Raw genomic sequence first — 27,731 nt, 5'->3', positions numbered from 1 at the left:
CCTTATCAGCAAAACATTTCTAATCATAACAATAAAACTTACATGTCAGAGGCACCTAAAACTTAAGTCAGCTGTCCAAACATTCATTGTTTTCGTGGAACATTAACTCCCTGTCCCAACCTCCCATTCTGATTAACAGAGGTGCAAACATGCAGCTGCACAGCCTTGCCTCTCAGGGCCTAAGATTATTTCTAGCTATATGATGTTCGGGTTTCAGCTGGCAGTGGTTGAACGTATAAAATGGCTGACTGCAGGTACATACAGGAATGTGAAATTCAGGGGCTACAATCTAACTTTCCACCCTCTTTTTTAATATCACTAATGTTGGACCTAAACTAACCATCATTGTCTCTTTAAATATAACTGTAATTAAAAACTAACTGTATTTAAAGACAGTTGTATACTATTGGTGGAGCGTATAGCACAGGGGTGGGCAAACTGGAGGCCAGATCCGGCCTATTAGGGCTTTGGATCCGGCCCCTGGGATTGCCCCCCCTGTGGCGCTGCAGGCCCCGCGCTGCTCCCAGAAGCGGCGGGCACCACATCCTGTGGCCCTGGAGGGAGGGGGAGCAGAGGGCTCCATGCGCTGCCCTCACCTGCAGGCACCGACCCCTGCGGCTCCCATTGGCCACTGTTCCCAGCCAATGGGAGCTTCGGGGGAGGTATCCACAAACAAGGGCAGCGCGCGAAGCCCTCTGCCTCCCCTCCCCCAGGGGCCGCAGGGACGTGGTGCCAGCCACTTCCGGGAGCAGCGTGGGGCCAGGGCAGGCAGGCAGGGAGCCTGCCCTGGCCCCGGTGTGCGCCGCTGCCACCCCGGAGCCGCTCCAAGTAAGCGGTGCTGGGCCAGAGCCTGAACCCCAAACCCCTCCTGCACCCCGCAGCCCAACTCCCTGCCTTGAGCCCCCTGCCACACCCAGCCTGCACCCCAACCCCCTGCCGCACCCTACACCCCTTCTGCATCTCAATCCCCTGTCCTGAGCCCCCTCCCACACTCCTCACCCCCTCTTGTACCCCAATCCTCTTCCCTGAGCCCCCTCATACACCCTGCACCCCTCCTCTGCCCCAGCCCCTTGCCCCTTCCTACGCCCCGCATTCTCTCCCACACCCCAACCCCCTGCCCCAGCCCTACATTCATGGCCCTGCATGCAATTTCTCCATCCAGATGAGGCCCTGAGGCCCAAAAGTTTGCCCACTCCTGGTATAGCAGTACCTATATTAAGGTTACACCCATGTACTTCGGAATGAAAGGGTGTTAGCCTTTTGACTGAAATTTGGTAGGCCTGCTATAAGTCAGGTAGCAATTTTTTTTTCTTACAATTTCACCAAAAGTGGTTGAGCCATTTTTAAGCATGGAGAAGGTGGGGGAGGAATGTAGTTTTTCTGCTAACAAAAATGTGTGCTGTTTTTTTTAACAGCTTGTCATACCTTAGCTGGAGGTGATAGGTAAAATTGTTAGGGATGTAAACTGTCAAAATGGGTCTTTTGGTGGTCCAATGAAAATTACTTTTCGTTTGGTTTATTTATGAGTGTCAAGGTTCCTCCCCCACTCTGAACTCTAGGGTACAGATGTGGGGACCTGCATGAAAACCTCCTAAGCTTACTTTTACCAGCTTAGGTTAAAACTTCCCGAAGGTACAAATTAATTTTAACCTTTGTCCTTGGAATATCCACTGCCACCACCAAACTCTAACTGGGTTTACTGGGAAACGCAGTTTGGACACGTCTTTCCCCCCAAAATCCTCCCAACCCTTGCACCCCACTTCCTGGGAAAGGTTTGGTAAAAATCCTCACCAATTTGCATAGGTGACCACAGACCCAAACCCTTGGATCTGAGAACAATGAAAAAGCATTCAGTTTTCTTACAAGAAGACTTTTAATAGAAATAGAAGTAGATAGAAGTAAAGGAATCACCCCTGTAAAATCAGGATGGTAGATACCTTACAGGGTAATTAGATTCAAAACATAGAGAATCCCTCTAGGCAAAACCTTAAGTTACAAAAAAGACACACAGACAGAAATAGTCATTCTATTCAGCACAACTCTTTTCTCAGCCATTTAAAGAAATCATAGTCTAACGCATACCTAGCTAGATTACTTACTAAAAGTTCTAAGACTCCATTCCTGTTCTATCCCCGGCAAAAGCAGCATATAGACAGACACACAGACCCTTTGTTTCTCTCCCTCCTCCCAGCTTTTGAAAGTATCTTGTCCCCTCATTGGTCATTTTGGTCAGGTGCCAGCGAGGTTACCTTTAGCTTCTTAACCCTTTACAGGTGAGAGGATTTTTCCTCTGGCCAGGAGGGATTTTAAAGGGGTTTACCCTTCCCTTTATATTTATGACAATGAGTTCATTCAGTTGGACAGTTATGCTCATGAGAAACCCTACTGACTTCAATTAGGGCTACATCTAGGTGTGATGGCTGGTCTTACCTCATGGATCTTATAGTAGGAGTTGAGCTTTGGCCCACATTAAGGATTAGTGCAGCAAAATTCTAACTGTGCCAGAATTAACCACGTTTTCGGAAGAAGTACCTTAGATAATGAGTTACAGACATTACAGAAGAGGTAAGATGAGACATAAGAATAGAGGAAATATAAAGATAAATAGGTAATGCTGGTTGGAAAACCCAGTGAAAAATATTGCTCAAACCAACTTGCACGCTGCTTATAATTCAATTATTATTACTGCCTAGTAGTTGTTTGAAGTAATCCAAATCCTTTGTGTTTAGCAAGAGGATCTTTCTAATCTGTGAATAAATTAATCATCCAAATCAATTTGATTCATGTATGGAAAAAAATATCCTGCAGAGTTGGTATTAAAAACCATTTGAGAAACAGAATGTGCTTAGTTTGTATTATGGCAACAAAAGGCAAGTTCTGTAGAGTCTTAGACCAAGTCTGCATTTCACTAAAATCTTGCAATTAAATATCTTTTGCAGTGGTTGAAACTACAAATCCCCAAAATTGCTCACTATGTGTCTGTTCGTCCAGAGTCCATTGAAATGTTGGGGAGTCTGCCCACTGACTTCAGTTTTGGATCAGGCACTTTTTCAGTTATTTGCCCCCATAAAGATTTAATCTATACACATGAGAATAATATGATTCCCTCACATCTTTAAATCCCAGGTCTGTTTTTCAATCCATGGTTCAGATTTTCAGGTCTGATAGGTTTACAGTTGGTGAGGAGGAGGGAAAGGAGGCCTAAAGCTGTCTTTTCACCACCAGACTGGCACAACTTCTACACTAAGGGGAGCTGAGAGGGGGTAGCATAGAGCCTGCTATATTGGCCCAAGGGCGGTTAAGGATTTTCTCATACCTGGACAATCTCCATCTGTCTTGTTAGGCCCACTCTCTGGCCCATTTATGTTGTTGGAGTTGCACAAAGGGGGCGGAATGAGGCCTAAGAATCTTGCCATGTGTATGGGAGAGAAGTTGTTAATTTTGCTGTTGATCATTAGTAATGAGGTTATTATTTTCAAGTGTTTATCTTGGTTCAGATTACTTTGAAGATATGTGAGGTGAGATTAATAATTTCTTTGAGTATTTAACTGAAAATATTGTACTGAGATCACTTTTTCTGTTGAATTTAAAAAACATTATTCGCACAACAAGATTTTGGAAAACTCGAGCACAATATTATATTTGATCCTATGTGAGGCCATGATTTAGGAAATGACTAAGTCAGTAGAGAACCTAGTAAAGGAATGTTAATGTTATCAGAGAAATAATCTACATTTTTATTACATGTCCACCTGAAATAATCAGGAAGGTTTATATCTTCTGGAACTGTAAAAACATCAGTAAGTTGTCATTTTTATATAAATGCCCTTTATGAGGGATGATTGACTTGCTAGCTAAAAGATGCATTGTCACATCACAAACGGTTAATGTTTTAAAGCAATGATACAATAATTAATGCCTCACTCATTTTATTTAAGAGAAGGTTTAGTATTTTAATTAGCACTGTTCAAAAATCGGGGAATTTATTTTGCAAAATTAATTTTTGTGCAAGTTGTGAAAAGGAACAGCTTTCAGAATTTTTCATGAAAATATTTATTTTTGAAAATCATTTATGTGTGGGGTGTTTAGTTTTTGCACACACACCCCATTATCACCCTGTTTTTCCACCAGAAAAAGGAGGAAGGGGAAGAAAGAGGAGGAAAAAGAAAAATAATAATATACGGAAAAATGACTACATTGTTTTCTTTTGTATTGTTGAAAAATAGAAAATGAAAAAAGCAAACCAATTTTTTTTCACAAAGACTCTCCATTTAGAAAATGGTTTTAGGAAAAAATGTTTAAAAATTTTCGATCGGCTTTAATTTTAATATGAAGTGTTTGTCAGCCTATACCTGCTATTAACTTTATAGGAGGAGGGGAGAGGATGATTGAGTAATTAATGAATTAATTTTATACTGTCTAAAGAGAGAGAGGTAAACACTATAAAAAACCCCTTTGTGCAAGTGTAGCCTAGGATAAATTAATTTATATAGGAGCTATAACTTTACAATGTAAGGGCTAGCTATTGGATGATTCATAATAAATTGTTGGCAGAGGCGTAGCCATGTTTGTCCCAGGATATTAGAGAGACAAGATGGGTGAGGGTAATATCTTTTATTGGATCAACTTTCCAGTGTACCTGAAGAAGAGCTCTGTGTAAGCTCAAAAGCTTGTCTCTGTCACCAACACAAGTGATCCAATAAAAGATACTGCCTCATCCACCTGGTCTCTCCTAAGAAGTTATCTTTCTAGGTTTGATCTTGTTAAATTTGCGAAGGTAATCATGTTTCTATCTGACTAATATTTGGACAGATGACATACTGTGCTGTATTACGAACTGTTTGCATCCTTGTAGGAATAACAGAAGATAGCAACGGTGTGTGATGGTATGATCTCTTATGCAAACCTAGATTTGGCATGGTGGGCTCTTGGATGAAACAGTTGGGGATATGTCGATACTGCAGTTAGACACCCACGACTGGTATGTGCCAGCTAACTTGGGCTCATGGCGCTCGGGTTAAGGGACTGTTTAATTGTAGTGTAGATATTTGGGCTTGGGCTGGAGCCTGGGCTCTAAGACCTTGTGACTAAACAGCTCTTTAGCCCAAGTCAGCTGGCACAGACCAGCTGTGGATGTCTAATTGCAGGCATACCCTTGGAAAAAGCAATCCAGGAAGCATTTGCATATTTTGTGCAGCTGCAGGACTTGTACTTCCCTCCCCTGCCTTATTTCATGTTCAGGAATGTTTTGCACCCTGGGGGAGGGCTGGGTCAGGCATTTTTCCTGAGGTGTTCTGGAGAGCATGCTTCCTTATTAGTTGGAATGGAGGAGTTGGCTTGGGAAAGGCTTGTCACTTTATTCCTTTCTCTCTATCTCCCCTTATTTAGTTAATTTTTAATTAAGGAAATTGTTCCCTGGAAATATTTTTGTGAAGGTGAAGTGAAGAATGACTATTTACATACAGAATAGTTAGGATAGTCCCAACTAATTTCTGCATTCCCAAGTATATTTGATTTGTTCAGGAATAAAAGGGTGGAAGAAAATCAAGTAGGTGGTGAGCCCATAGGGGAGGTTTTTGAACAGTGGTGAGGGGAAGGAAGAGCATGCCAGAGCAGAGAGGAGCGTCAAGAAAGTGGGTGGAGCTGTGCCATCCCCACTGGTTAGAGAAGGAGGAGGAAGAGATGCAGCCCTGTGGGGAAGGAGGAGATAAAGAGGTAGCCCTAGGCACAATGGGGAGGAGCAGGAGTCATGAGCCTGGCTAGATAAGTAAAGTTACAGATGGGAGAAAACTGAGAGTTTGAGATGTATCTATAGCAAGTGATGGCTGGAGGAGGAGGATGTGGGTGGTGGTTAGTTGGAGATATGGCTAGGCACAGGAGACTAAGGAAAAAATCAGAGCAGTAGCAACATGGCTGCAGTTGGCATGGGAACAGGTGAAGGACAGGTGCTCCAGGGAAGCTGAGAGGAGAGTAGGAGCTGCAATTTGAGAGGAGTGTGAGACCAAAGGACTTTTCACTTCATCTCACAGCTGTGCCCAACTTGCCAGGAAACGTGACATGAAGATCCCAATGAGGTTCCTACGCTAAGCTGACCTCTTCCACTTTTTGCCGAGGCTTTGAAATGGACTCTTTCATTTCCGCATTGCACAGTGTAAATGCAGGAATAAAATAGTACAAGTATAAAATAATGCACTTGAGGTTAGAGAAAAAAGACCCACTCCAGTTTTCATAAGATCACACATTGAAAAATATAGTGTGTGCACTGGGACACTTGCATGGCTTTTTTGTTTGTGAGGAGACATCCTCTCTGTCTAGTTGTTTCAGCCTCCCTTTCCTCCCCTTACACTTTCACCTGCATAGTTTTCCTGGCCCTTAGATCAGAGTTGTCTGCAACCCTGTTCATCAAAGTGCTGCAAAGCCTCAGAATCCTTCTAAAGTAATCACTAAACCTCAATGAGCAGCTAGGCTCTTAAAACCTTTTAAATGAAAGCTTTACTGAATAGATACAGTACAAAATTATAATTGTTTTTATATTCTCGTCTCACCTGCAGGAGCAGGGCCCTGTTGTGCCATGTGCTGCACAGGAGGATGGAGTCCCTGCCCCCAGAGAGCTTACAGTCAAAGGAAAGGAAATGGTCAACAAATATGTATTGGGTTTATAAATAATCTCAAGCAAGTAGCTTTATTTTCATTGTGGAACACAAGACACTCTCATTCACCAAATCCATATTTTAGTAAATGTCTCCATTGGCTCGCTCGTCCCCAGTGATTGGGGGGTGACGGGGCGGGGGAATCATAACATGGAACAAAGTCCACTGGAAACTACACTTTTCTCCTGTGGTATATTCTCTTAATCAGGGGTTCTGAAACTGGGGGTTGGGACCCCTCAGGGGGTCGTGAGGTTATTACATGGGGGTCATGAGTTGTCAGCCTCCAACCCAAACCCCACTTTGTCTCCAGCTTTTATAATGGTGTTAAATATATAAAAAAGTGATTTTAATTTATAAGGTGGGGTCACACTCAGAGGCTTGCTATGTGAAAGGGGTCACCAGTACAAAAGTTTGAGAACCACAGCTCTTAATTACCCTCTGAGGCAAGGGGGTTTGGATCTTGCAGAGTCAATATGGTGTGTGTGATCTGAAAACCCCATAGAGAAACTGGGCTCCATCCTCCTGGATCCTGCACCTCTCCAGCTGGTCCCCTTTTCCACAAGAAGCATTGCTTGTTTAGATCAACATTGCCATGGCTTTCATCCACATCACTCAGGGTGAAATCCTGGCCCCATTGAAGTCAATGGCAAAATTCCGATTGACTTCAATAGAGAGAGGATTTAATCTTTGTGTATACCAGGTAGAAGGGGCTAGAAGGTGCAGAAGATAATGCTTGCTTGGATTTCCACTGGGAAATACACTAGATCAGGAGTTCTCAACCTCTTTCTTTCTGAGGTCCCCCAACTTGCTATAAAAACTCCATGGCCCAACTGTGTCACAACAACTGATTTTCTGCACATAAAAGCCAGGGCCATTGTTAGGGGGTAGTAAGGAGGTAGTAAGGAGGCCCTACACCACATAGGGGCACTGTGAAGTTAAGTTGCTCAGGCTTTGGCTTCAGACCCAGGTGGTGCGGCCCCGGGCTGCAGTCCTGTGTGGCGGAACTTCGGCTTTCTGCCTTGGGCTCTAGCGAGTCTAGTACCAGCCATGCTTGGCGGACCCCCTGAAACCTGCTCACGGCCCTCCCAGGGGCCCCAGACCCATGGTTGAGAACCACTGCACTAGATCACAGTGGGAGCATGCCACAGAGAAGGCCACTTTCCAGCTACACTTGTTCACAAACCACCCTGATCACACAGAGTTCTGGAAAGGGCTCACAACCTCCTATGTGCCCCAGTTACATAAGAGGAGAGAAATTCAGGCCTAAGCTTTGTCTTTGGTGCCTGATACTTTGTCCATTGAAGGCTTCCGTCAGCTTTAGTTGTGCAGGATCAAACCCTGTGTTTCTGGCCTTTTTGTGAAAAATGAGCTTAAAAGTCTTCCCACTCAGTCAGTTTGAATTCTACAGCCCTCTTGCTGCACTGAAGGTGTATTAGGAGAGTGATTGGTATCATTATGCAGGCCCTCTGCAAATAATAAAGAAGCTTAGGGAGGAGGGATAGCTCAGTGGTTTGAGCATTGGCCTGCTAAACCCAGGGCTGTGAGTTCGATCCTTGAGGGGGCCATTTAGGGATCTGGGGCAAAAATTGGGGATTGGCCCTGCTTTGAGCAGGGGGTTGGACTAGATGACCTCCTGAGGTCCCTTCCAACCCTCATATTCTATGATTCTAATGCAAAGACAGGCATGCATGTGAGTCTGGCAAAAATATACAAATCTGGTCATGGAACACAGAAAATACAGTAGGATATGGCTTCTGTGTACTGGAACCTAATGTGAGATCCAGAAATGAAAACTGTACATTTTGCAGATTTCCTCTCCTTTCCCTTCCTTCCACCTCTCATATACTGGTATTGAGATATCCGCTATACAAAAACAGGATATCGTCAGCTAGCAGCAGCTTCACTGTTGATCTAGGAAACTAAATATAATACTGGCTGTCTTACGAAAAAAGAAACTACAGTCTAAGAAGCAGAGCTACTAAGCATGGTGGGGAAAATAAACACATTTCTTGCTAGAATCAAAGTTGAGGTGAGTAGAACAGAAACTTTGCTATCAGGTTTATCTGTTATGGCAGAGGAAAGCCTGACCTAAAAGGAATTCCTTTTAAAATTCTGCTGCCAGATGAGCTAGCAGGCTCGGCTGGTTATGCAGCCTAGGGGATGGGAAGGATGAGTGCCTTGGTGAGATGGCTGGCGATCCCGGTCTGACCATGGAGGGATAATCAGTAGGGCTCTGTGTTTGTCACAGAGGTCATGGAAGTCACGGATTCTGTGACTTATCATAGAATATCAGGGTTGGAAGGGACCTCAGGAGGTCATCTAGTCCAACTCCCTGCTCAAAGCAGGACCAATCCCCAATTTTTGCCCCAGAGCCCTAAATGGCCCCCTCAAGGATTGAACTCACAACCCTGGGTTTAGCAGGCCAATGCTCAAACCACTGAGCTATCCCTCCCCGTGTGACCTACACGATTTCTGCAGCGGCCGATGTGGCTGGCCCCAGGGACTGCCGGAGCAGTGGTCCCAGAGGCGGCCGGAGCTGCCGCTGGCCCCCCGGGGCTCTTCCCCCCCACAGTGGCTCCCCCCTGGCAGCTGGTGCCGTGGGCTCCACACCCCACCCCAGCTGATGCCTTGGGCTCCCCCACCGGCAGTGCCCCCCCCTTCCATCCCTCCTCCCGCCCCAAGATTCAATCAGGGATATTTATGGTATAAGTTACGTACAGGAAGTGGGCTGTGATTTTTTTTGTTTCTTGCTGATGATCTGTCCGTGACTTTTACTAAAAATACCCATACCTAAATCGTAGCCTTAATATTTGGTAAATGACTAGAGGAGGAATCAAACATGTCAAGTGGTGGTTGGTGGTCGTCTGTGTCTGTCAGAGGCCTAGGAAGAAATAACCCCCTTGGCCTCTGTTCCTGGGCTGGAAAAGCAGGATCATGATAAGAAAGCTGGGATGCTGCAGAGAAATAACACAAGTGTGAATTGAGACCTATAGCTGGTTGTAATATATGCAACTCAGACTGCAGGGCCCACAATTCCGAGAGGCCTTTGTGTGAGGTGCAGGAGCTTTGTCTTCACACATCCGCAAATGCCACTATTCTCTCATGCTTCTCATAAGGAAAGGCCTGTTGGAAGCTGACTCTTAACAAAAATATTAAATAAGACAGGTCATTGTCATGGCTACTTAATTTTTAAATGTAGGGGATTTGTTTTGTTGTATCAAATCCAAATTTAAATTATAGGCTGTGTACATAAAGCGGCACTAGAATTCTAGAGCAACTCTGAACTACCGGACTGCCACTCTTACTGTAAATGCTAGAGGGCCTACAGACCCATAAATCTGCAAAAGAATTAACGTAACAGTATATGTATGGGATACTGAGCAGTGTAAATATAGCTGGTTGGGTTACTGCTTAAATCAAGGACTTTCTCTTGTTTAGTGGGATTGAAAAATGCCTTAGATTATGTTACTGTAAAGGTATTGAAGTATATTAGATATCCTGTGCTGGCCTAGCTTTCTGAGTGAAGAGCATGCAATATTGTCTTATAATGGACAATATATAGCCCTGAACATCTTTCTCACTTGGAAAAGGAGTACTTGTGGCACCTTAGAGACTAACAAATTTAAGGTGCCACAAGTACTCCTTTTCTTTTTGCGAATACAGACTAACACGGCTGCTACTCTGAAATTTCTCGCTTGGATTTATCAGACTTCAGGTACCAGTTTATTGCATGTACATCTTTGGGTCCTGTATCTAGAGATTTATATGATTAATAATTTTAAATGGTACCTCTGTGTACCATCAGTGTTGTCGAGCAGCATATGACGCTGTTTGGTATGGCATACAATTGAGTGTGCCAATGTCAGGTCAGACTGCCAGAAAACAGAGCAGATACCCCAAACTGATGGTATATTCTATAATTAGATTTCACCAAGACAGTAACAAATGTGTGGTTTTGGATTACTATATTAATTTTACATGGAGCCACAAACAGGGTAGCCAGCCCCGTTTTACCACCCCAACAAACTGGACTTTGTGATGAAAGGTTATTAAACCAAAAATCACCTCATATGGTGTTACCCCCAGCCCCAAAAGCCCAGTCACTTACCCCAGGTCAATGGATACTCTGGCCATCACACCAAAGAGAACACTGACAGCTAATTTCGCTAGTAAACTAAAGGTTTATTAGCTAAGAAAAAGAAATGAGAGGTTAAAGCAGGTAGAATACAGGCGAGTCAAAGTTTGTGAGTCCAGTATGATAGCAGAGACGTAGTGATCTGCTAGTTTTCCTTCAGTGTCTCAGGGTTACCCAAACTAACTTTGGGGGTTGCTGTCCAATTGCTCAGTATTCCACCGTGTCAGAATCCATCAGGCCAGAGATGTAGGATCATTCCCTTAAACTAGTATTTATAGATCCTGCTTGCAGAAGACATTCACCTACTTGAGTTTTGATAAGTAGCAATTGCAGATTGAGTCTGTGGATTTCCATTGTTGAATACAATGACCCTTGCTTTGAAGTTAGCATTCTATTTCCTGGCATTCACAAGTAGTTGGTTACAGTGATATTACTCTGAAACCTGTCATAATGCAATTGTCTGCCATTGCATTATAATCAGGATCGATAAGTGAAACAATGTAAGTATCATTCATTAGTATTCATGAAGTTCTAATGTCTGAATATACACACACTTTGATCTAGTGTTATTTAATTACAGGGATATATGTAATGTGATAGCTATCAGCAGGTTTATAAATAAGTGAAGACAATTCCATTAACATTCCTTTGACTAAACTACTACAGGCAACCTACTAGTCAGCATTACACAGGAAAACATAAGTATTCTATGGGAAAAATTTTCACAAGTCTTTATATCAGTAGTTGATGGATATTGGGGTGCAGATTGTGCTTTGTATTTATGGTACAATTATTTTAAACAAGTGTTAAACTAAAACTGATGTGATTATATCTCTTTCTAGTTCCTGAGAGGTAGAATTAAATCTAAATAGCCCTTCAATATAGATTACTGCACTATTCAATTAGAGGGTTCTACCTCACATAAACTATTCCTTTCATTTTGAAATCAAAATTGGGTAGTAACTCAGTTCTCATTGTAAGGTTAACAAACCAAGTTAACCTCACTTAAAGGCCTTTGCAGTAACCATTGTGAACAGCTTTTTTGTTTGTATTTTGAACTAAAGCTTCTCCAGACTTACTGTGTAATTTTCTTGACTTTAAAATTTTGCTAGAAAGAAGACCTGGCCTGGATCACAAATCATTTCAGACAATATGGCAGACCCCATCCGATGGGCCCGATATCGCTGGCAGCGTCTGGTATCCGCAGAAGGCAGGGATGGAAGCAGCAGCAGCTCCTCATGTGACAAGTGTTATCAATCATCCAAAGTGCCTAGCAGACATAGGATAGTTATACCATGTCTGGGACACTTTAAAGAAGAGTATGAAAAGGTATCAAAATTATATATGAACAACAGAATACGGACTACTAAATACACTTTATTCAACTTTCTACCACGGAATTTATTTGAACAGTTTTACAGGTAAAGGATTCTTGTGTGTAATTGTGGAAATTATTCGAATGTGGGTTTTTTTGTTTGTTTGTTTGAAATTCATGTGCTAATATCTACAGATTTGTTTTTATAAACTACTCTTCTCTCCTGAATTTAGCAATCAGTTCTGATAACTTTGTAACAAGATACATTATCCCAAAACTGATACTCAAAAGAGGTATCTCTCCTCATCTGGTGTCATGTCCTTTCTTTCACCATTTCGGATTAGTTAGATCGGGGTGGGGAACCTACGGCCCACAGGCTGGATCCGGAGTGTTGGTTAATTTCATCCGGCCTGCAGCGTCCATCCGCCCCTTCCCCCATGGGGCTGGAGCTGCAAGCACCAGCTTGCCCTGCTGCAGGGGGAAGCCCTGAGCCTCAACCACCCCGGTGGGTGAGTGGTCTGCGATTGATGTTCTTCTGTGGGTCAATGGCCCATGACAGAAAAAAAGTCCCTCACTCCTGAGTTAGATGGTCCCTCCTCTTGGATCACTGACATAGAGCAGCATATGATAAGATTTCACCCCCATCCTGTTTGGCAGGTGTAGTGGTGGAGAAGAATGAGGTTGGTTCTCCTTTTCTTCAGCCACTCTATGAATTTGCATGGCGGCTGGCTTGAAAGGTGATGTTAAGGGGGTGGTGGGAGGGCTCGCTTGGGGAAGCAACATGGTGGCCTCGGGGGGTGTGTGTCCAAAAATGGGTTTTGTAAAACCAGCAAGGACACTGTCACAAGCCTTGCAATTGATGAGATTTTTGGTTGGTCCACTCTAGCTTTAGTGGAAGAGATATGTAGAACATCTGTCATGTCCTCAGTCCAAGCTTCCTTAAGTCATCAAAGGGCTGGTACTCTAGTAATTTTTGCCCTGTGGATACTCTTTGACCACAAAGTCTTGAGGGCTGTAGTTCAGTCAAAGTTTCTTGACCTTCTCTTGTTTCTAGATTGGGAGATTGCAGTTCTATCAGTGGCAGATTTGTTTAAATGGAGGGTGCAGACGTAGAACTTAAAAAAGATAAAAATCTGTTCTCTGTTTTCTGCATTGTCTGATCATCAGTTTGAAACAATCATCTCAGCAACTCTGTTGGTTGGAGAATGGAAACAGGGTTTGTGTCTCTTTTATTTTTAATTTTGTGGGGAGTGGATGAGTTACTGGTAGCTTCAGTCTGTGTGTGGTATACAATGGGAGACATGGAAGAGGATGTCTCAACACAAGAAAGGGAGCCAGAACAAGGAAAGTGGCATAAACATCTGAGGGAGGAGGGAATGTCCTGTGACGGGTTCAGTCATAGAGACCCCCTTAGGACTGTCACCTGATGTGCTGAGATTACCTCTGAGCCCATTTTCCCTGCCAGCAAAAAAACACAAGTCTAAGCCTAATACATTAAGAAACTGATTACAGGTAAAATCTCACCCTCAGAGATATTCCAATAAGCTTCTTTCACAGGCTATACTCCTTCCTAGTCTGGGCCCAATTCTTTCGTCTGGTACAGTCCTTGTTAGTTCCAGCAGACATCTTAGGTGGAAACTAGGGGTGTTCTCATGACTGGCAGCCATCTTTGTTCTGTTCCACTCCCTTTTATAGCTTTGGCACAAGGAGAGAACCTTTTGTCTCTCTGGGTCCCCTCCTTCTAAATGGAAAGTACCAGGTTTAAGATGGATTCCAGTATCAGGTGACATGCTCACATGTCCTGTGAGACCCCAGCCTCCATTCTTCCAGGGCTGGCCTGCATGTACCCAGGAAGGTTTGTAAGTAAACAGAGCCATTTACAACCAATTGTCCTAGTCAATGGGAGCCATGAAGATTCTAAACCACCATTAATGGCCCACAGTTTGCATAATTACAATAGGACCTCAGAGTTATACTTCATATTTCTATCTTCAGATACAAGAATGATACATACATACAAATAGGATGAATACACTCAGTAGATTATAAGCTTTGTAATGATACCTTACAAGAGACCTCTTGCATAAACCATATTCCAGTTACATCATATTCGCACTCATAAGCATATTTCCATAAAACATTATGGAGTGCAACATCACACGCCCTTCACGTATAAATTCTTGACTGAAAATGTAGGAAGCCAGCTTTAACAGGTAAGAATTCCTGAGAAGATCTAACGTACTAGTGCAGGAGTCGGCAACCTTTCAGAAGTGGTGTGCCAAGTCTTAATTTATTCACTGTAATTTAAGGTTTTGCGTGCAAGTAATAAATTTTAACGTTTTTAGAAGGTCTCTCTCTGTAAGTCTATATTCTATAACTAAACTATTGTTGTATGTAAAGTAAATAAGGTTTTAAAAACCTTTAAGAAACTTCGTTTAAAATTAAATTTAAAATACAGATCTTATCAGTTTAGTGTGATCCTTGCCCTTGCTTTTCCTTGCTGAGTTTGCCTTCCTGGGGACATTGGAAGTGGGCTAAGCGGGCCGGCGGCCGGGACCCCAGACCAGCAGTGGGCTGAGCGGAGCCAGCGGCTGGGACCCCAGCTGGCAAGGGGCTGGCAGTCAGAACCCCAGACCGGCAGCAGAGTGCCACTGAAAATCAGCTTGTGTGCTACCTTGGGCATACGTGCCATAGGTTGCTGACCCCTGTACTAGTGGATCATGTGGAAACCTCTACCTAGGGCCCTACCAAATTCACGGTCTATTTTCATAAATGTCATGGTCATAGCATTTTTTAAATTTTGAACTTTATGGTTTCAGATATTTAATCTTTAAATGTCACAGAGTTGTAACAAAACATGAATATGTATTTAAAAACAGCAAAATATAAACCTGTAAAGCCCTTAAGTCAGCGTTTCTCAAACTGGGGGTCCCGACCCAAAAGCGGGTTGCAAAGCTATTGTAGGGGGGGTTGTGGTATTGCCACCCTTCTGCGTTGCCTTCAGAACTTGTTGGCTGGAGAGCGGCAGCTGTTGGATGGGTGCTGAGCTCTGAAGGCAGTGTCACCACCAGGAGCAGCGCAGCCTTCAGAGCTAAGTGGCTAGAGATTAGTGGTTGCTGGCTGGGAACCCAGCTCTGAAGGCAGTGCCGCTGCCAGCAGAAGTGCAGAAATAAGGGTGGCAATACCATACCATGTCACCTCTACTTCTGTGCAGCTGCTGACAGTGACACTGCATTCAGACCTGGACACCTGGCCAGCAACCGCTACTCTCCGGTCACCCAGATCTGAAGGCAGTACAGAAGAAAGGGTGGCAATACTGAAACCCCTCTACAATCAGCTTGACCCTTTTGTTAGGGACCCCCCCAGTTTGAGAAACATTGTGTACTTGTATATACTTTTACCATATAGTATAAAAGAGCGTAGTATAGGGTAAAAGTACACGGACAACCAGATTTCATGGGGGAGACAAGATTTCATGGTCCGTGATGTGTTTTTCATGGCTGTGAATTTGGTAGGGCCTTAGCTATACCAAACATGTTTAGTTACGTTTGGAATATCAAAGATACAAATGGTGACTAATCTGTTGGTGTGTACAATATGCCCTATTGACCTGTTATTTCAGGATGTTTTACTCCATGAAAATGTGTGTAAGTGCTTTGAATTTTCTTTATAGAAGTCCCTCTAATGCTCTCAAAGAAGGTTATTGCTTTGATGGTTAAAATGTGCACAATTTGATGATTAAACAGTTAAATGCTGAAAGTGCTTCAACTCTTTCTGTATCCTTTGTTTATGGTAGTTTCTTGTTTACATCTTTCCACTTATCTAAGGCCAGAAATTGCTGGTGATCTGTATTTGTTTTCCCACTTGATTGAATATGTTACTGTAATAACCTGTACCAAGGAAGGCTGCTAATGAAAGGTGTGTTGAAAAGTTGGAAGGTGAAGCTATAATTATGTAATTTTTCAATCGATGCATAAGTGTTTCATGTTTTCTTTAAGTTAAATTTTGATTGTGTGGGCAGGGGGCGAGATTCCTGATGCTTATTGCTTCTGTGTTTTGCCTCAACATTGACAATAGAAAATTTCTAAGTGATATTGGGCATGGCTGAAGCCGTTAAATGCTAAAATTGAGATGTTTGAGGTTTGCATGGAGATGACCTTTAAGATAATGTGCTTGTGTTTCTATATAGGGTAATAGATCTTTTGCGGGAAATTTAATTAAAATTTGTTGGTGTGACCTCATCACTGAATATCTGAATGATGCTGAGATGTGTGGACATAAGGCTTCTGCTAACATTTTAATAACTTTGGATATAAAAAGCATGGTGTCTTCTAATATGTTGATCTTTGCTGACAACTGCTAATTTTGTACAAAAATCAAGCTGAGAGATGTAGGAATGTTTTGGCATTATGTTGCCTGTGAAAAGGAGTTATCATTTTGAAGCTCTGGTTGCATGGTAAGAGCTCAGTTTAGTTTCTTGGTATTTAAGGTACATGGATGCCATGTCTCTTTCCAGCATGCAGCCTCTTACGCAACATAAAGCTCTGCATAAATGTTACTTCTAAAGTACATAGAAACTTCTGCTTAACTCAGTTTGCTAGTGAACTGCAGGTCATTACATGTGTCACCTGCCTTTTACTCACCTCCTAAACTTCATTCCATTCCTAACTCCTGCATCTGTTTTTTTGTTTGTTTCAGAGCTGCCAATTTATATTTCCTATTTTTAGTTGTCCTGAACTGGGTTCCACTGGTGGAAGCCTTCCAGAAAGAAATTACCATGTTACCTCTAGTAGTTGTTCTCACAATTATTGCAGTTAAAGATGGCCTTGAGGATTACTCAAAATACAAATTAGATAAGCAGATAAACAACTTATTAACTAAAGTATACAGCAGGTAAGTGTTTGTCTGACTTTGTTATTGATGAATAATATACAGTGTGTATTATTAGTGTGAATATACAAAACAGTAAGTTTGAGGAACCTTAACAAAATTGGTTTCTGGATTGATCACTTGGTCACATTCTTATTTTGGTTTAAAAGAGACTTATTTCACTCGCATTGCTATTGTCGCACTGCTATTGTCGCACAATTTGGAACAGTTGTTAGTGTCTGTTAAACAGTCGCAGAACCAGAATATCAGGGATGTTGCGACCCAGGGTTATAATACAATGGCAGTTGAAAAAGTTTGCATAACACCATTGTGAACCATGCTTTCCTTAAATTAATGCTGTTATGTTTTTAAATCAACTAGTAAAGAGTTCCCAAATAAGTGATGATAATAGGACATGACCAGTTCCTTTCTTCACTTGGACATTGGCTACGAAGATTGGGAGAAATCCTTGGTTTTTTCCTGATGCTACCACAAGTTTCCTAGGTGACCTTTTGCACCTTAGTTTCCTCATCTGTAAAACAAGGATAATAGTTCAGACATACCTACTGTGCAAGGGTATTGTGAGGCTAAATTAATTAATAATTATCAAATGGAAAGTACTATGGACCACATTACTCTTGCTGTGTGATCACGCAGGGGTATAAGGAGCCCCATTATTCATTTGCTGTGATAGCTATTTCAGGGAGTAGCATGCAGGGAGAGCAAGTGCGCAGCTGAAGCATTGCAGAGAGGGAAGTAAGCTGCACCAAGAAAGGGTGTGGCACAGTTTATTTCTCCCATGGAGGAAGCAGGGACTGGGTCTGTGCAGCCACACACTGATGCTCACACCTTTTTTTCACTTTGAAAATAAAGTGTTTTTTTTTTAAAAAATGTGTTGTCTAACACATGTTAAAATCCTAGTTTACGTATAAGACAAGTTATAGTTTCAACATGTGTTAGCTGATTGAAGTAAACCCTTGGCTCCCCCTAGTGTAGACATGGCCTCCCTCAGGGCAGATTGCAAAATTACAATCTAGCCCTATGTAAATGATGAGTATTATTTTGTGATTAATTCTCAGGATGAAAAATTTTAGTTCTCTGACATGTAGCATGCCCTATTGATTTTTTATTTTTATTTTTTTTTGAGAGTTAGTTCCATAACAATATGAATAACCTGGAGAATGCTTTCTTAATGTAATTGCAAAGAAACAAAATTGCATCCAGTTCTGTAAATACAAATATCTCCTGGGTACAGCAACTTTCTGGGAGTAAAATTATTCAGCCAATTATGATTGGAGCCTGAAACAGGAATACAATTAAACTTTTAGAGAGCTGAAGTAATTTCTCTCCTTTAAAGTCCTGCATGTGTTAATGGTAGAAGGCTTGAGGGCAAAGTCTCATGTAGTTATGCTGATAAACTGCAGGTCCCATGAATGCTATTCAGTCTCAGTAGGCTGGAGCATCCAAATATTTGGGTTTCTGAATTCTCTTTGTGTTACTCAGACTAAATAAGTGTAGTTCCTGTCAGTGGAAATTTAATTTGCAACTAGTAATATTGCCTTGTGACTTTTTTTCTTTTTTAAAAAAATTAATAATGATCAATATAATGTGGGAATTTATTATTTTTGTAAGAATCTGTAAAATTTCTCCAGCTGTGCATGTAAAAGATGTATGTTTTTAATTGGTATGATTTAATTTTTTTCTTAGGGTCTTCTTCATAAACTAGATTGTTTTACTAGCTGCTGTTCATTCTTCTGCCCCCTCCCCACCTTCAGCACGACTATCTGCGATACAGATAACAAAATAGTGTATCGTGCCTATATGTACAAATAGCTTTAGAAGATGTATTTCAGGAAAATTAAAGCTAGTGATACATATGAATGTTTACTATGTATGAATTTATTATCTTTAAGGTACATTTTTAATAAGAAAAATTCATTGATTTTCTGTGTAGATGCCTGTGTCTGTGGCACAGACATACATTAAAGTGCATTAACACTAAAACAAAAATGATTTCATGAGTTCCTAATGTAGTATTCTCTGGTAAACAAATTAAGAACCAATTCTTAAATGTACAGAATGTGTGATTCATCAGATAATGTAGACACCGATAGAGCTGTTGATGTTAATGGGCCCTCTAGAGTGAGGAGGCTTGAACATTCTAGGCAGGAGTGCCGTGAGATGTTAGCACATGGTGCCCACCTCCTTCGAAAGTGGTTAGCCAGTCATACTCCAGATTTCCTATGTCTCATTTCAGATATAGCATTACAACATTATTGGGAATGAGCAATGCATAAAGGTGGTAATTCAATTTTAACACCAGGAATGTTTTAGAATGCTTCTAATATACATTAATGTGGGTTTATTTATTTTCTACATCCATACTACAGTATTGATTTTATGACTGCTTGGAAAACCCATGATAACGATCTTGAGAAGGAGGCAGGCATGTGACTTGCACTAATTTTATTTTTAGGCTAGCTTTAGCTTTTATAGTGTCCTACTCTTGGTTCTGTTGCACTTTGAAGGATATGAAGTCACCTGTGCTTAACTAGGGAAATCTGTCAGTACACCACTTACTTATGTTTCCTTTGTGACATCTCCCTTTTAGGCTTGCACTTTTAAGGGGATGCTGTCAAATAGTTCAGGTTCCAAAAGTTTTAGTTACAAAATCTAATGTATGAAATAGTTCTCTGATATTTTCTTTTTCATTGAAATTGTTTTTTTTGTTTGCCTGCAACATTTTACTCAGCTAACAATTTGATCAATGCCAGTACATTAATCTGCCAGTCTGTACAAAAATAGTGCACTGGTTGATCTCTTAGGCTCCAGGTTAAATGGTAATAATACCTGACACCAGAAATGCCTTTTGTCCATTCACAATAAGACACAGAAGTGTTCCTACCACCAAGAAGGTTTGATCACTTGGAGCAATCATCGCACTCCGTCTGCTTGCACCGGTGCATTCTGTACTGGTGCCCACAGTTCATCAGATGCTCATTGCTTACTCCTTACCTGAAATCCTAATCCTGTTGCATCAAAATAATGTTCACATTAACCGTCTGTGATCATATAAAAGGAGGATTATGGTCTCAGGTAAGCACTGAACAGCAGAAGTAGATGGAAAGAAGAAGAAGAAATAAGCATCAAAAACAATATTTTAAGGGCTTTCGTAATAAAGGGTCCAATTCTGCAAGGTGCTGAGAGCCCTAAACTCCTTCTTGACTTTATTTGGAGTTGCAAGATCTTTGCACCTTACAATGTTGACCTCAGAGCTATTCAAAAATACATAAATGCAAATGTTTTAAGTAGAATTATGTTCTAAATATTCAGTGATGTGCCAGCTAAATGTTTAAGATTTTGTGTACTTGCCTATCCAATTAAGAGACAAAAATTTGGATTCTGGAGTCACCGTCAGGAGAGAGAGAGATGAAGATTTGACACTTGGTTTACATAATTTGGAAGTGTAATTCACATAGTGAGAGAATTTTAGAACACTACTTCTCCGTGGGAATAGAAATCAAAGGACCAAATTCTGTGCTGAGATTTACCCAGGTCAACCTCACAGAATGTGTTTTTATTCTCATGTATAAGGTCTGGCCCTGATCCAGCAATTGATTGTGTTGTGGGTACACTCACCCTAAATTAGTAAACTGTCTCCCCAGCACTTTGGTGCATACTGATTTAGACTAACTATTTTGTAGTCAAAACAATAATCTTTTGTAGTTAGTTTATTAATTTGAGCTTGCAGCTTGTGGAATTTTTCATTTAGACTTTTATATATATTTCAGGAAAGAGAAGAAATACATAGATCAGTGCTGGAAAGATGTTAATGTTGGGGACTTCATTCGACTTTCATGTAATGAGATAATTCCTGCTGATATGGTGTTGTTATACTCTACTGATCCAGATGGGATCTGTCACATTGAAACAGCCAGCCTTGATGGAGAGACCAATCTGAAGCAGAGGCAGGTGGTGAGAGGATATGCAGAGCAGGTGACCATTGTGCATTTCTAATCACTTTTAAGAAAACTGATGTTTCAAGAATTTTATTTAAAAAATTATTTAAAAAAAAATCTCTAGTTCATCTACTTGGTTGTTGAGGTGAGGCTTGTCTCACCTGCATTGGAACCAAAATAACTAAATCAGTTTTAATTCACACCTTTGGTTATTTCACTGCAAATCTGTGTGTGGTCACTAATTTCAGGTTAAGAGTGTCCTATTTCAAATCAATGTAAGTCAGTAAAAAAAATTCTTCTTCAGGTAAATGTCAGTGTGGATTCCGCTATAGGTCTGCCTTTGTGCCTCTATGCATGTGAGACTGGAGTTTTTTGAATAGCAGTTTCCATCAGCACTGCACGTGCTCGCTGTGCCTCCTTGTGCTCTCGTGCAAGGGCATAAAGGGAAGGGCATCCCCAACCCTCCCTCTGTTCCTTCTTACCACCTGTGGCAGCAAGATGTAACCTGGCAAGTGTCCATCAGACCTGCTGGTTCTCGGATTTGGCTAAATTATTTCAAACACTTCATAAAACCTTCCGAACCCTTCTGATTTTTTGACATACAACAGCCATGAACAATATCAGCCCATCTGGACTGAATATTGGATGGTCACACATCCCTTGTAGAGATCCCCTCATACACTCTTTCACCTACAAATCCCTTTATATGGCTTCGCAACATTGGTAGATTTGAAACCTGCAGGCTACAATCCCTGCCCATCCTGTGGTGGGATAATTCCATTGAAAAATTTGATGGGACTGTCAGGAGTCGCATCAGATCCAGTCCAGACAGCCTGACCTTTGGAAGCTGCATTGTCCTATTCCACCGGGCGTGTTCTGTCATCCCATCGGACAGATGGACGCTAGAGATCATTGCCCCTTGCTACCCCATCCAGTTCTGTTCTCTATTTGCTATCCACTACCCTCCTGTCTCTCTTCAAGGACCCTTCTCACAAAAGCCTTTTACAGGTGGAAGTGGTCTTGTTGTTTGTTGCATCTAAGATCCATCGTAGAGATACCACTGGAATTCAGGGGAGGAGGTTTGTACTCCCAGTATTTCCTTATCCCGAAGAAGAATGGGGGAAGGAAAAGGGGAGGGGTGGTACTTTCCTAGACCTGGGGAGACTCAACAAATAAATGTTCAGGATGGTAGTGCTTGCCTCCCTCAGTCCATCTCTCCAAGCTTAGGACAGTTTCATGGTTATGTACTTCCATGTCTCTACCCATCCAGCCCACAGGAAGTACCTAAGATTCACAGTGGGGCCCAACTATTATCAATACAGGGTTATGCTCCATAGCAGCAAGAGTATTCACAAAATGCCTGGCAGCAGTGGTAGTGTACTTATGAAGAATTCACACTTATCCATAACTGGCTGATCAGATGCAGGTTCCTGCAGACCTTGGCAGCCCTGTCATACATCCACTTCCTGTTCTCCAAACTAGGACTCCTTGTGAACTTGAAAAACTGTCACTGATTCCATTGCAGATAACTGGGTTCATAGGAGCTATGATTGACTCTTGGTGGTAAGAGGTTACCTGTCAGAGGACAGGTTCTAGTCCCTTCAGTCATTGGCAAGGGGCTTAAGATCAAACCCAAGAACAATGGTGCATACATGTCTGAAGCTGCTAGGCCATATATCAGTGTATACATATGTGACACTGTTAGCCAAGCTTCACCTGCAGCCCTTACACCAACCTCAGCCATAATTGTATTCTTCATTCAAGCATCATGTGATCAGAAGTCATGGTCCTGCTAAAGGTTTTACAGAACTCACTTGGTGGCTGTACTCAGAGAACATATGAAAGGTGTGCCGTTCTACCCCCTCCTCAATAATGACAATTAATTGCCTGCAATGGCTTCAGTCTGCTTCAGAATCATGCTTATATCCTTGATTTGCAAATCAGGAATGGTGAGCAAAGTGCTAACTTCTGTAAAATATTTCACCCTTGTTAAAATATTACACGCTTGTCATGTCTGCTAGGTTTGATGCCAAGTTTGGGAGATCGTCTCTTCTTCTTCAATCTGTGTTTGACTAATGTGACGTGTGTTGTTCATTCCCACCATAAGAACGGCCATACTGGGTCAGACCAAAGGTCCATCTAGACCAGTATCCTGTCTTCCGACAGTGGCCAATCCCAGGTGCCCCAGAGGGAATGAGCAGAACAGGTAATCATCAAGTGATCCATCCCCTGTCACCCATTCCCAGCTTCTGGCAAACAGAGGCTAGGGACTCCATCCCTGCCCATCCTGGCTAATAGCCATTGATGAACCTATCCTCCGAGAATTTATCTAGTTCTTTTTCTGTTCTCTCTGACAAATAAGTGACACTTTTGTTTTGAATATTTGCTAACTGTGCAGGTTAGCAGGATATAAACAGTTTCTTGGGCTTTGCAATAGTATTTCTGTGGATACTTTTTATAAGTAAACATAAAAATTAGAAAAAACAATATTAGAGGCAGAAAGCATTCAGTACCCTTACAGCCAATCTTAAAAATTTGTACAAACAGATATTTAATGACTTTTCCTATTTAGTATTGATTTGTTCAGATAATGCTTTAAGAGAAGACTAACCCTCTATATGAAGTTTGTCTTCTGCCCCATAAACATCCCCATGGGGGCAGAAGGATCTGAACCTCCAGTGGAGGTCCTGCTTGGCAGTCCTCTGTAGCGCGCACACACCCACACAGAGAAACTGAGTGGGGATTGTGGCCATGCCACTCTTTACGGCCTTGTACGGGAACGCAAGGAGATATAGGGCATGTGCACGGCTCCAGCTGACACTGTTGTTCAGAAGTATCCGATCTTGTATGCTTAAGGCACATGCACACCTTGAGTGGGATCCACACTGACTGCAACATCTAACAAACCACAGTTCCTGTAGAACAAGTAACAATTTCTATTTAAATTAACTCTAAATAGGACACGCTTAATCTGCAGTAACTGTCTACATACAAAAAGAAAAGGAATACTAGTGGCACCTTAGAGACTAACCAATTTATTTGAGTATAAGCTTTCGTGAGCTACAGCTCACTTCATCGAAAAAGCTTATGCTCAGATAAATTGGTTAGTCTCTAAGGTGCCACTAGTACTCCTTTTCTTTTTGCGAATACAGACTAACATGGCTGCTACTCTGAAACCTGTCTACATACAGACTCACACCAAAATAACTAAAGATATGAATTAAAACAGATTTAGTTAATTTGGTTCCAGTTTGTGGGTAGATGAGCCCTGATTTTCCACAGCCTTGTACGTTGTGGAATAACTTACTCCTGTGCAAAGTGGGTGTAAAATACTGCTGATCAGAATAGTAGCATTTTACAGCCACTTTGCACTCATAAGAACATAAGAGCTGCCATACTGGGTCAAACCAATGGTCCATCTATCCCAGTATCCTGTCTGACAGTGGCCAGTACCAGAGCTCCAGGGAGAGTGTACAGAACAGGGTAATTTTGGAGTGGTACACCCTAGTCTTCCACTCCCAGATTCTGACAGTCAAAGGTTTAGAGTCGCTCTGAGCGTGACGTTATATCCCTGACCATCTTGGCTAATAGCCATTGATAGACCTATCCTCCAGGAACTTACCTAGTTTGCTTTTGTTTTTTGTTTTTTTTTTTAAATCCAGTTATAGTTTTGACTATCACAACATCCCAGGGCAATGAGTTCCTCAGGTTAATTGAGCATTATGTGAAAAAGTACTTCCTCATATTTGTATTAAACCTGTGCCTATTAATTTCATTGGTGACCCTATTTTTTTGCATTGTGTGAAACGGTAAATAACATTTGCTTCTCTGTTCACTTTGTCCACACCATTCATGATTTTATAGACCTCTATCGTGTCCCCCCTTAGTTGTCTCTTTTCTAAGCTGAACAGCTCTAGTCTTTTTAATATCTCCTAATGTTGTGTAAATAAACAAGGAGCAGGGCAGAGGAGAAAGAGGCCCTATATATTTAATTATTTATATTTATAAATGACAAGAGGCGTCTATCAGAGGCTCTAGGCATTTCTGACAGTATGTCAAAATTAACAGCAGGCCAGCAAGGTATGTGTAAATAAGAAAATACCAAGCTTAGATTTCTAACGTTCAAACTCTGTCTGTGGATTTATATCTTAGCCTCAGGGTTGGCATCCTCTATCGATGGAAAGAAGTCTAATGTGAGAATTCAGGGTTCTTTGAAACCCTTAATTATGAAGAAGATATTTCAAATAAAACCTATGAGTTGTAGACTTTGAATTTGACAACCTGAGTCTAATACTCTTTCTTTAAAGAATAGCTGACATGTCAAGGAACTCTCTTGTAAAGCATTCTACTGAGAAAGCATTCTATTTCGATATCAGAGGCCAGATTTTCAAAGCTGCAGAATCTTCATGTATCCCATTAATTTCAGTTGGAATTGTGGGTTCTAAGTAATTCTGCAAAATCACATACACTTTTCCATAGTACTTGCCAACTTTCAGTCTTTTTTAAGAAGGGAATTTTCTCAAGGCAGGTAACTGTTTGCCATTCTGTTGCTCAACTGCTCCTGCTTATTCATCACTTGTAGTTCTTGTTCTCTGCAATAATCATTTCTCTAGCACTAGTTAGGCTTTGTCTACACTAGAAAGTTTTACTGGCAAAACTTCCCTTCTGTTGGTATAGTCTACAGCCCGGTTGTGTCCATGAAGCATCAGCAGTTCATCTGATACATCCAGGGTTTTATGTTGGCTAGGCAATCTCTCCATTCATCTTGCATTCTGATTTATCAAAATACCTGCTTTTGTTCCACGTTGCAATACTTGCTATTATGAACTACTGCAAAGTCTGAAACTGCTGCTGTGAATTAATAATTTTTGTAAGCTACATCACTCCTTGTCTGAATTTTATGTTCTTCCCTGTGAATATAGGTCTCTGAAATTGATCCAGAGAAGTTTTCAAGTAGAATAGAATGTGAAAGTCCTAACAATGACCTCAGTCGATTCCGTGGCTTTGTGTAAGTAGGCTTAGAGGGAATTTGCCATTTGTTATGGTAATTTGGCTCATTTGTTGAAGGCTTGTAATGTTTACTTTTTAAAACACCTTATATTTAAATCACATTGTCCGATTCTAGTTGCACCCTTAAGTTTGTGTGCATGGTTGAGAAGACCTGGAGCTCCAAAAATGCTTTCTGTACCAAAGCTTGTGAATGGCGGAGGCTCCTTGATTAATTTTTGTTAGAATGAAATTTTCAAGCGCCTAGTTTATACTGTAATTCACACTGGTACCTTCTTTTTTTCAAAATGGCTCTCTTATCTGTTTTTAATCATTTGTGATGCCTGCAATAACGCTTTCCCTAATACTCATTCTGGACCGTAGTCTGAATAGAGAGACAGTATTGTCTAATGATGAAAGACTGGAACTGGGAACGAAGAGGCCTGTGCTCTATTCTTCAGGGTTAGTTTACCCTGCAAAGGCTTTGCCAATATAGCTATACCAGAAAAGCCCTCTAGGGGAGACACGGCTTATGCCAGCAAAAGGAGTTTTTTGTCAGTATAGTTAAACCACTTCTTCAAATGACATAAGCTGTGCTAGCAAAAGAACTCCTGTTTCGGGTATAAATGGTATCTGCCTGAGGGGAGTGGTTGCCAGCCTAGCTAGGTTGGTTAAGAGTGTGGTAATTTTTGTTGTATTCTTTATGCTCCTAACCAACATGGCTAGACCAGCAAAACTCTGTAGTGTGGACCTGGCCTGACTCTGCCTCTCGCTTGCTGTGTGACCCTAGGCAACTTGCTTAACTTCCCTGGGATTCAGTTTTCCCATCTGTAAAATCTCCTTTGTAAAGAGTTTGTGACATCTGTGTGAAAAGCACCGTTTATGGTGCAAAATATTTTTTAATGCAAACTATTTCCATTTTAATTTTGAAACTCGCTGTTTCTATGGTGCCCCTTCTCTGCCCCCCATAGCATGGAGAATAAAAATTATAAATGAGAGAAAAGGAGGGAAAAACATAGACTGACTATATTATAATTAACCTGCTTACAACACCGTTAATATAGCATTCTGTCTCCTAGTATTGATAGGTCCTAACTGTGTATTAGCCACGACCTTGGTCATTTGACAGCCTAGGATAGAGCGAGGCTGTAGAATATTTTGGGGACCCTGCTGTTAGGTCATTTCTGCACTACAAGGTGGGGATCATGTTTTAACAGCTGTCAAGAGGGGCCCAGGTTCTACTCAGGTTCCTAAGCACAGGTTTGATTGAGGCATAGCTGGGGCTGATACCATCAGAGTTCCTCCCCAGTATACACATGTAGTATGAATTGGGATGTGCTGGGTTGAAGTGTCTGCTTTCCATTCTTAGTGTTGGTCCTGAGATCGCTATGTTGCCCTTTTGTAGGATTTTCTTCTAATTATGCTGCTGCCAAACCTTTGACTTGTTAACTTGTGAAATCTCAGTATAAACCAAGAGAGCATGCATGTCCAGATTTTCAAAAGAGATCAATATGTTCGGTGCTGAGCTTTGTTGAAAATCTGTACGTGTCACAATGGGAGTTGCTGGGTACTGGGCGAAAATCTGCCCCAGGGTGCTTTTGAGACTTGGTTGCTATAGATTCTGTGGGAGGCTCCGGCACACCTGTTAAGTAATGCACTGTGTTTGCAGTGAACATTCAAACAAGGAGCGAGTGGGCCTGAGTAGAGAGAACTTGCTGTTACGAGGATGCACAATCAGAAACACAGAAGCCGTTGTGGGCATTGTGGTGTATGCAGGTTAGTGGACCGGGGGCTTGCACTGATTTTCATGCAAACGT

General features: G+C 41.7%; 1 protein-coding gene across 2 annotated transcripts in view; it reads left to right on the top strand.

The window, feature by feature from the left end:
* Nucleotides 1–27,731, top strand: part of ATP10D (ATPase phospholipid transporting 10D (putative)) — a 113,432-nt gene that overhangs the window by 46,621 nt on the left and 39,080 nt on the right. For both annotated transcript variants that reach the window (XM_074951462.1, XM_074951460.1), the window contains exons 2-6: nucleotides 11,898–12,206; nucleotides 16,799–16,993; nucleotides 20,761–20,965; nucleotides 25,851–25,936; nucleotides 27,584–27,690. In XM_074951462.1, coding sequence (XP_074807563.1) covers nucleotides 11,938–12,206; nucleotides 16,799–16,993; nucleotides 20,761–20,965; nucleotides 25,851–25,936; nucleotides 27,584–27,690 — 862 coding nt within the window. In that variant the 5' untranslated portion in view covers nucleotides 11,898–11,937. The remainder of the gene's footprint in view (nucleotides 1–11,897; nucleotides 12,207–16,798; nucleotides 16,994–20,760; nucleotides 20,966–25,850; nucleotides 25,937–27,583; nucleotides 27,691–27,731) is intronic.

This window comes from Natator depressus, chromosome 4 (genome assembly GCF_965152275.1).
Source record: "Natator depressus isolate rNatDep1 chromosome 4, rNatDep2.hap1, whole genome shotgun sequence".
Classification (NCBI taxonomy): Eukaryota; Metazoa; Chordata; order Testudines; family Cheloniidae; genus Natator; species Natator depressus.
Note: the sequence above shows the minus strand (reverse complement) of the source record. Positions and strands in the feature narration are given on the sequence as shown.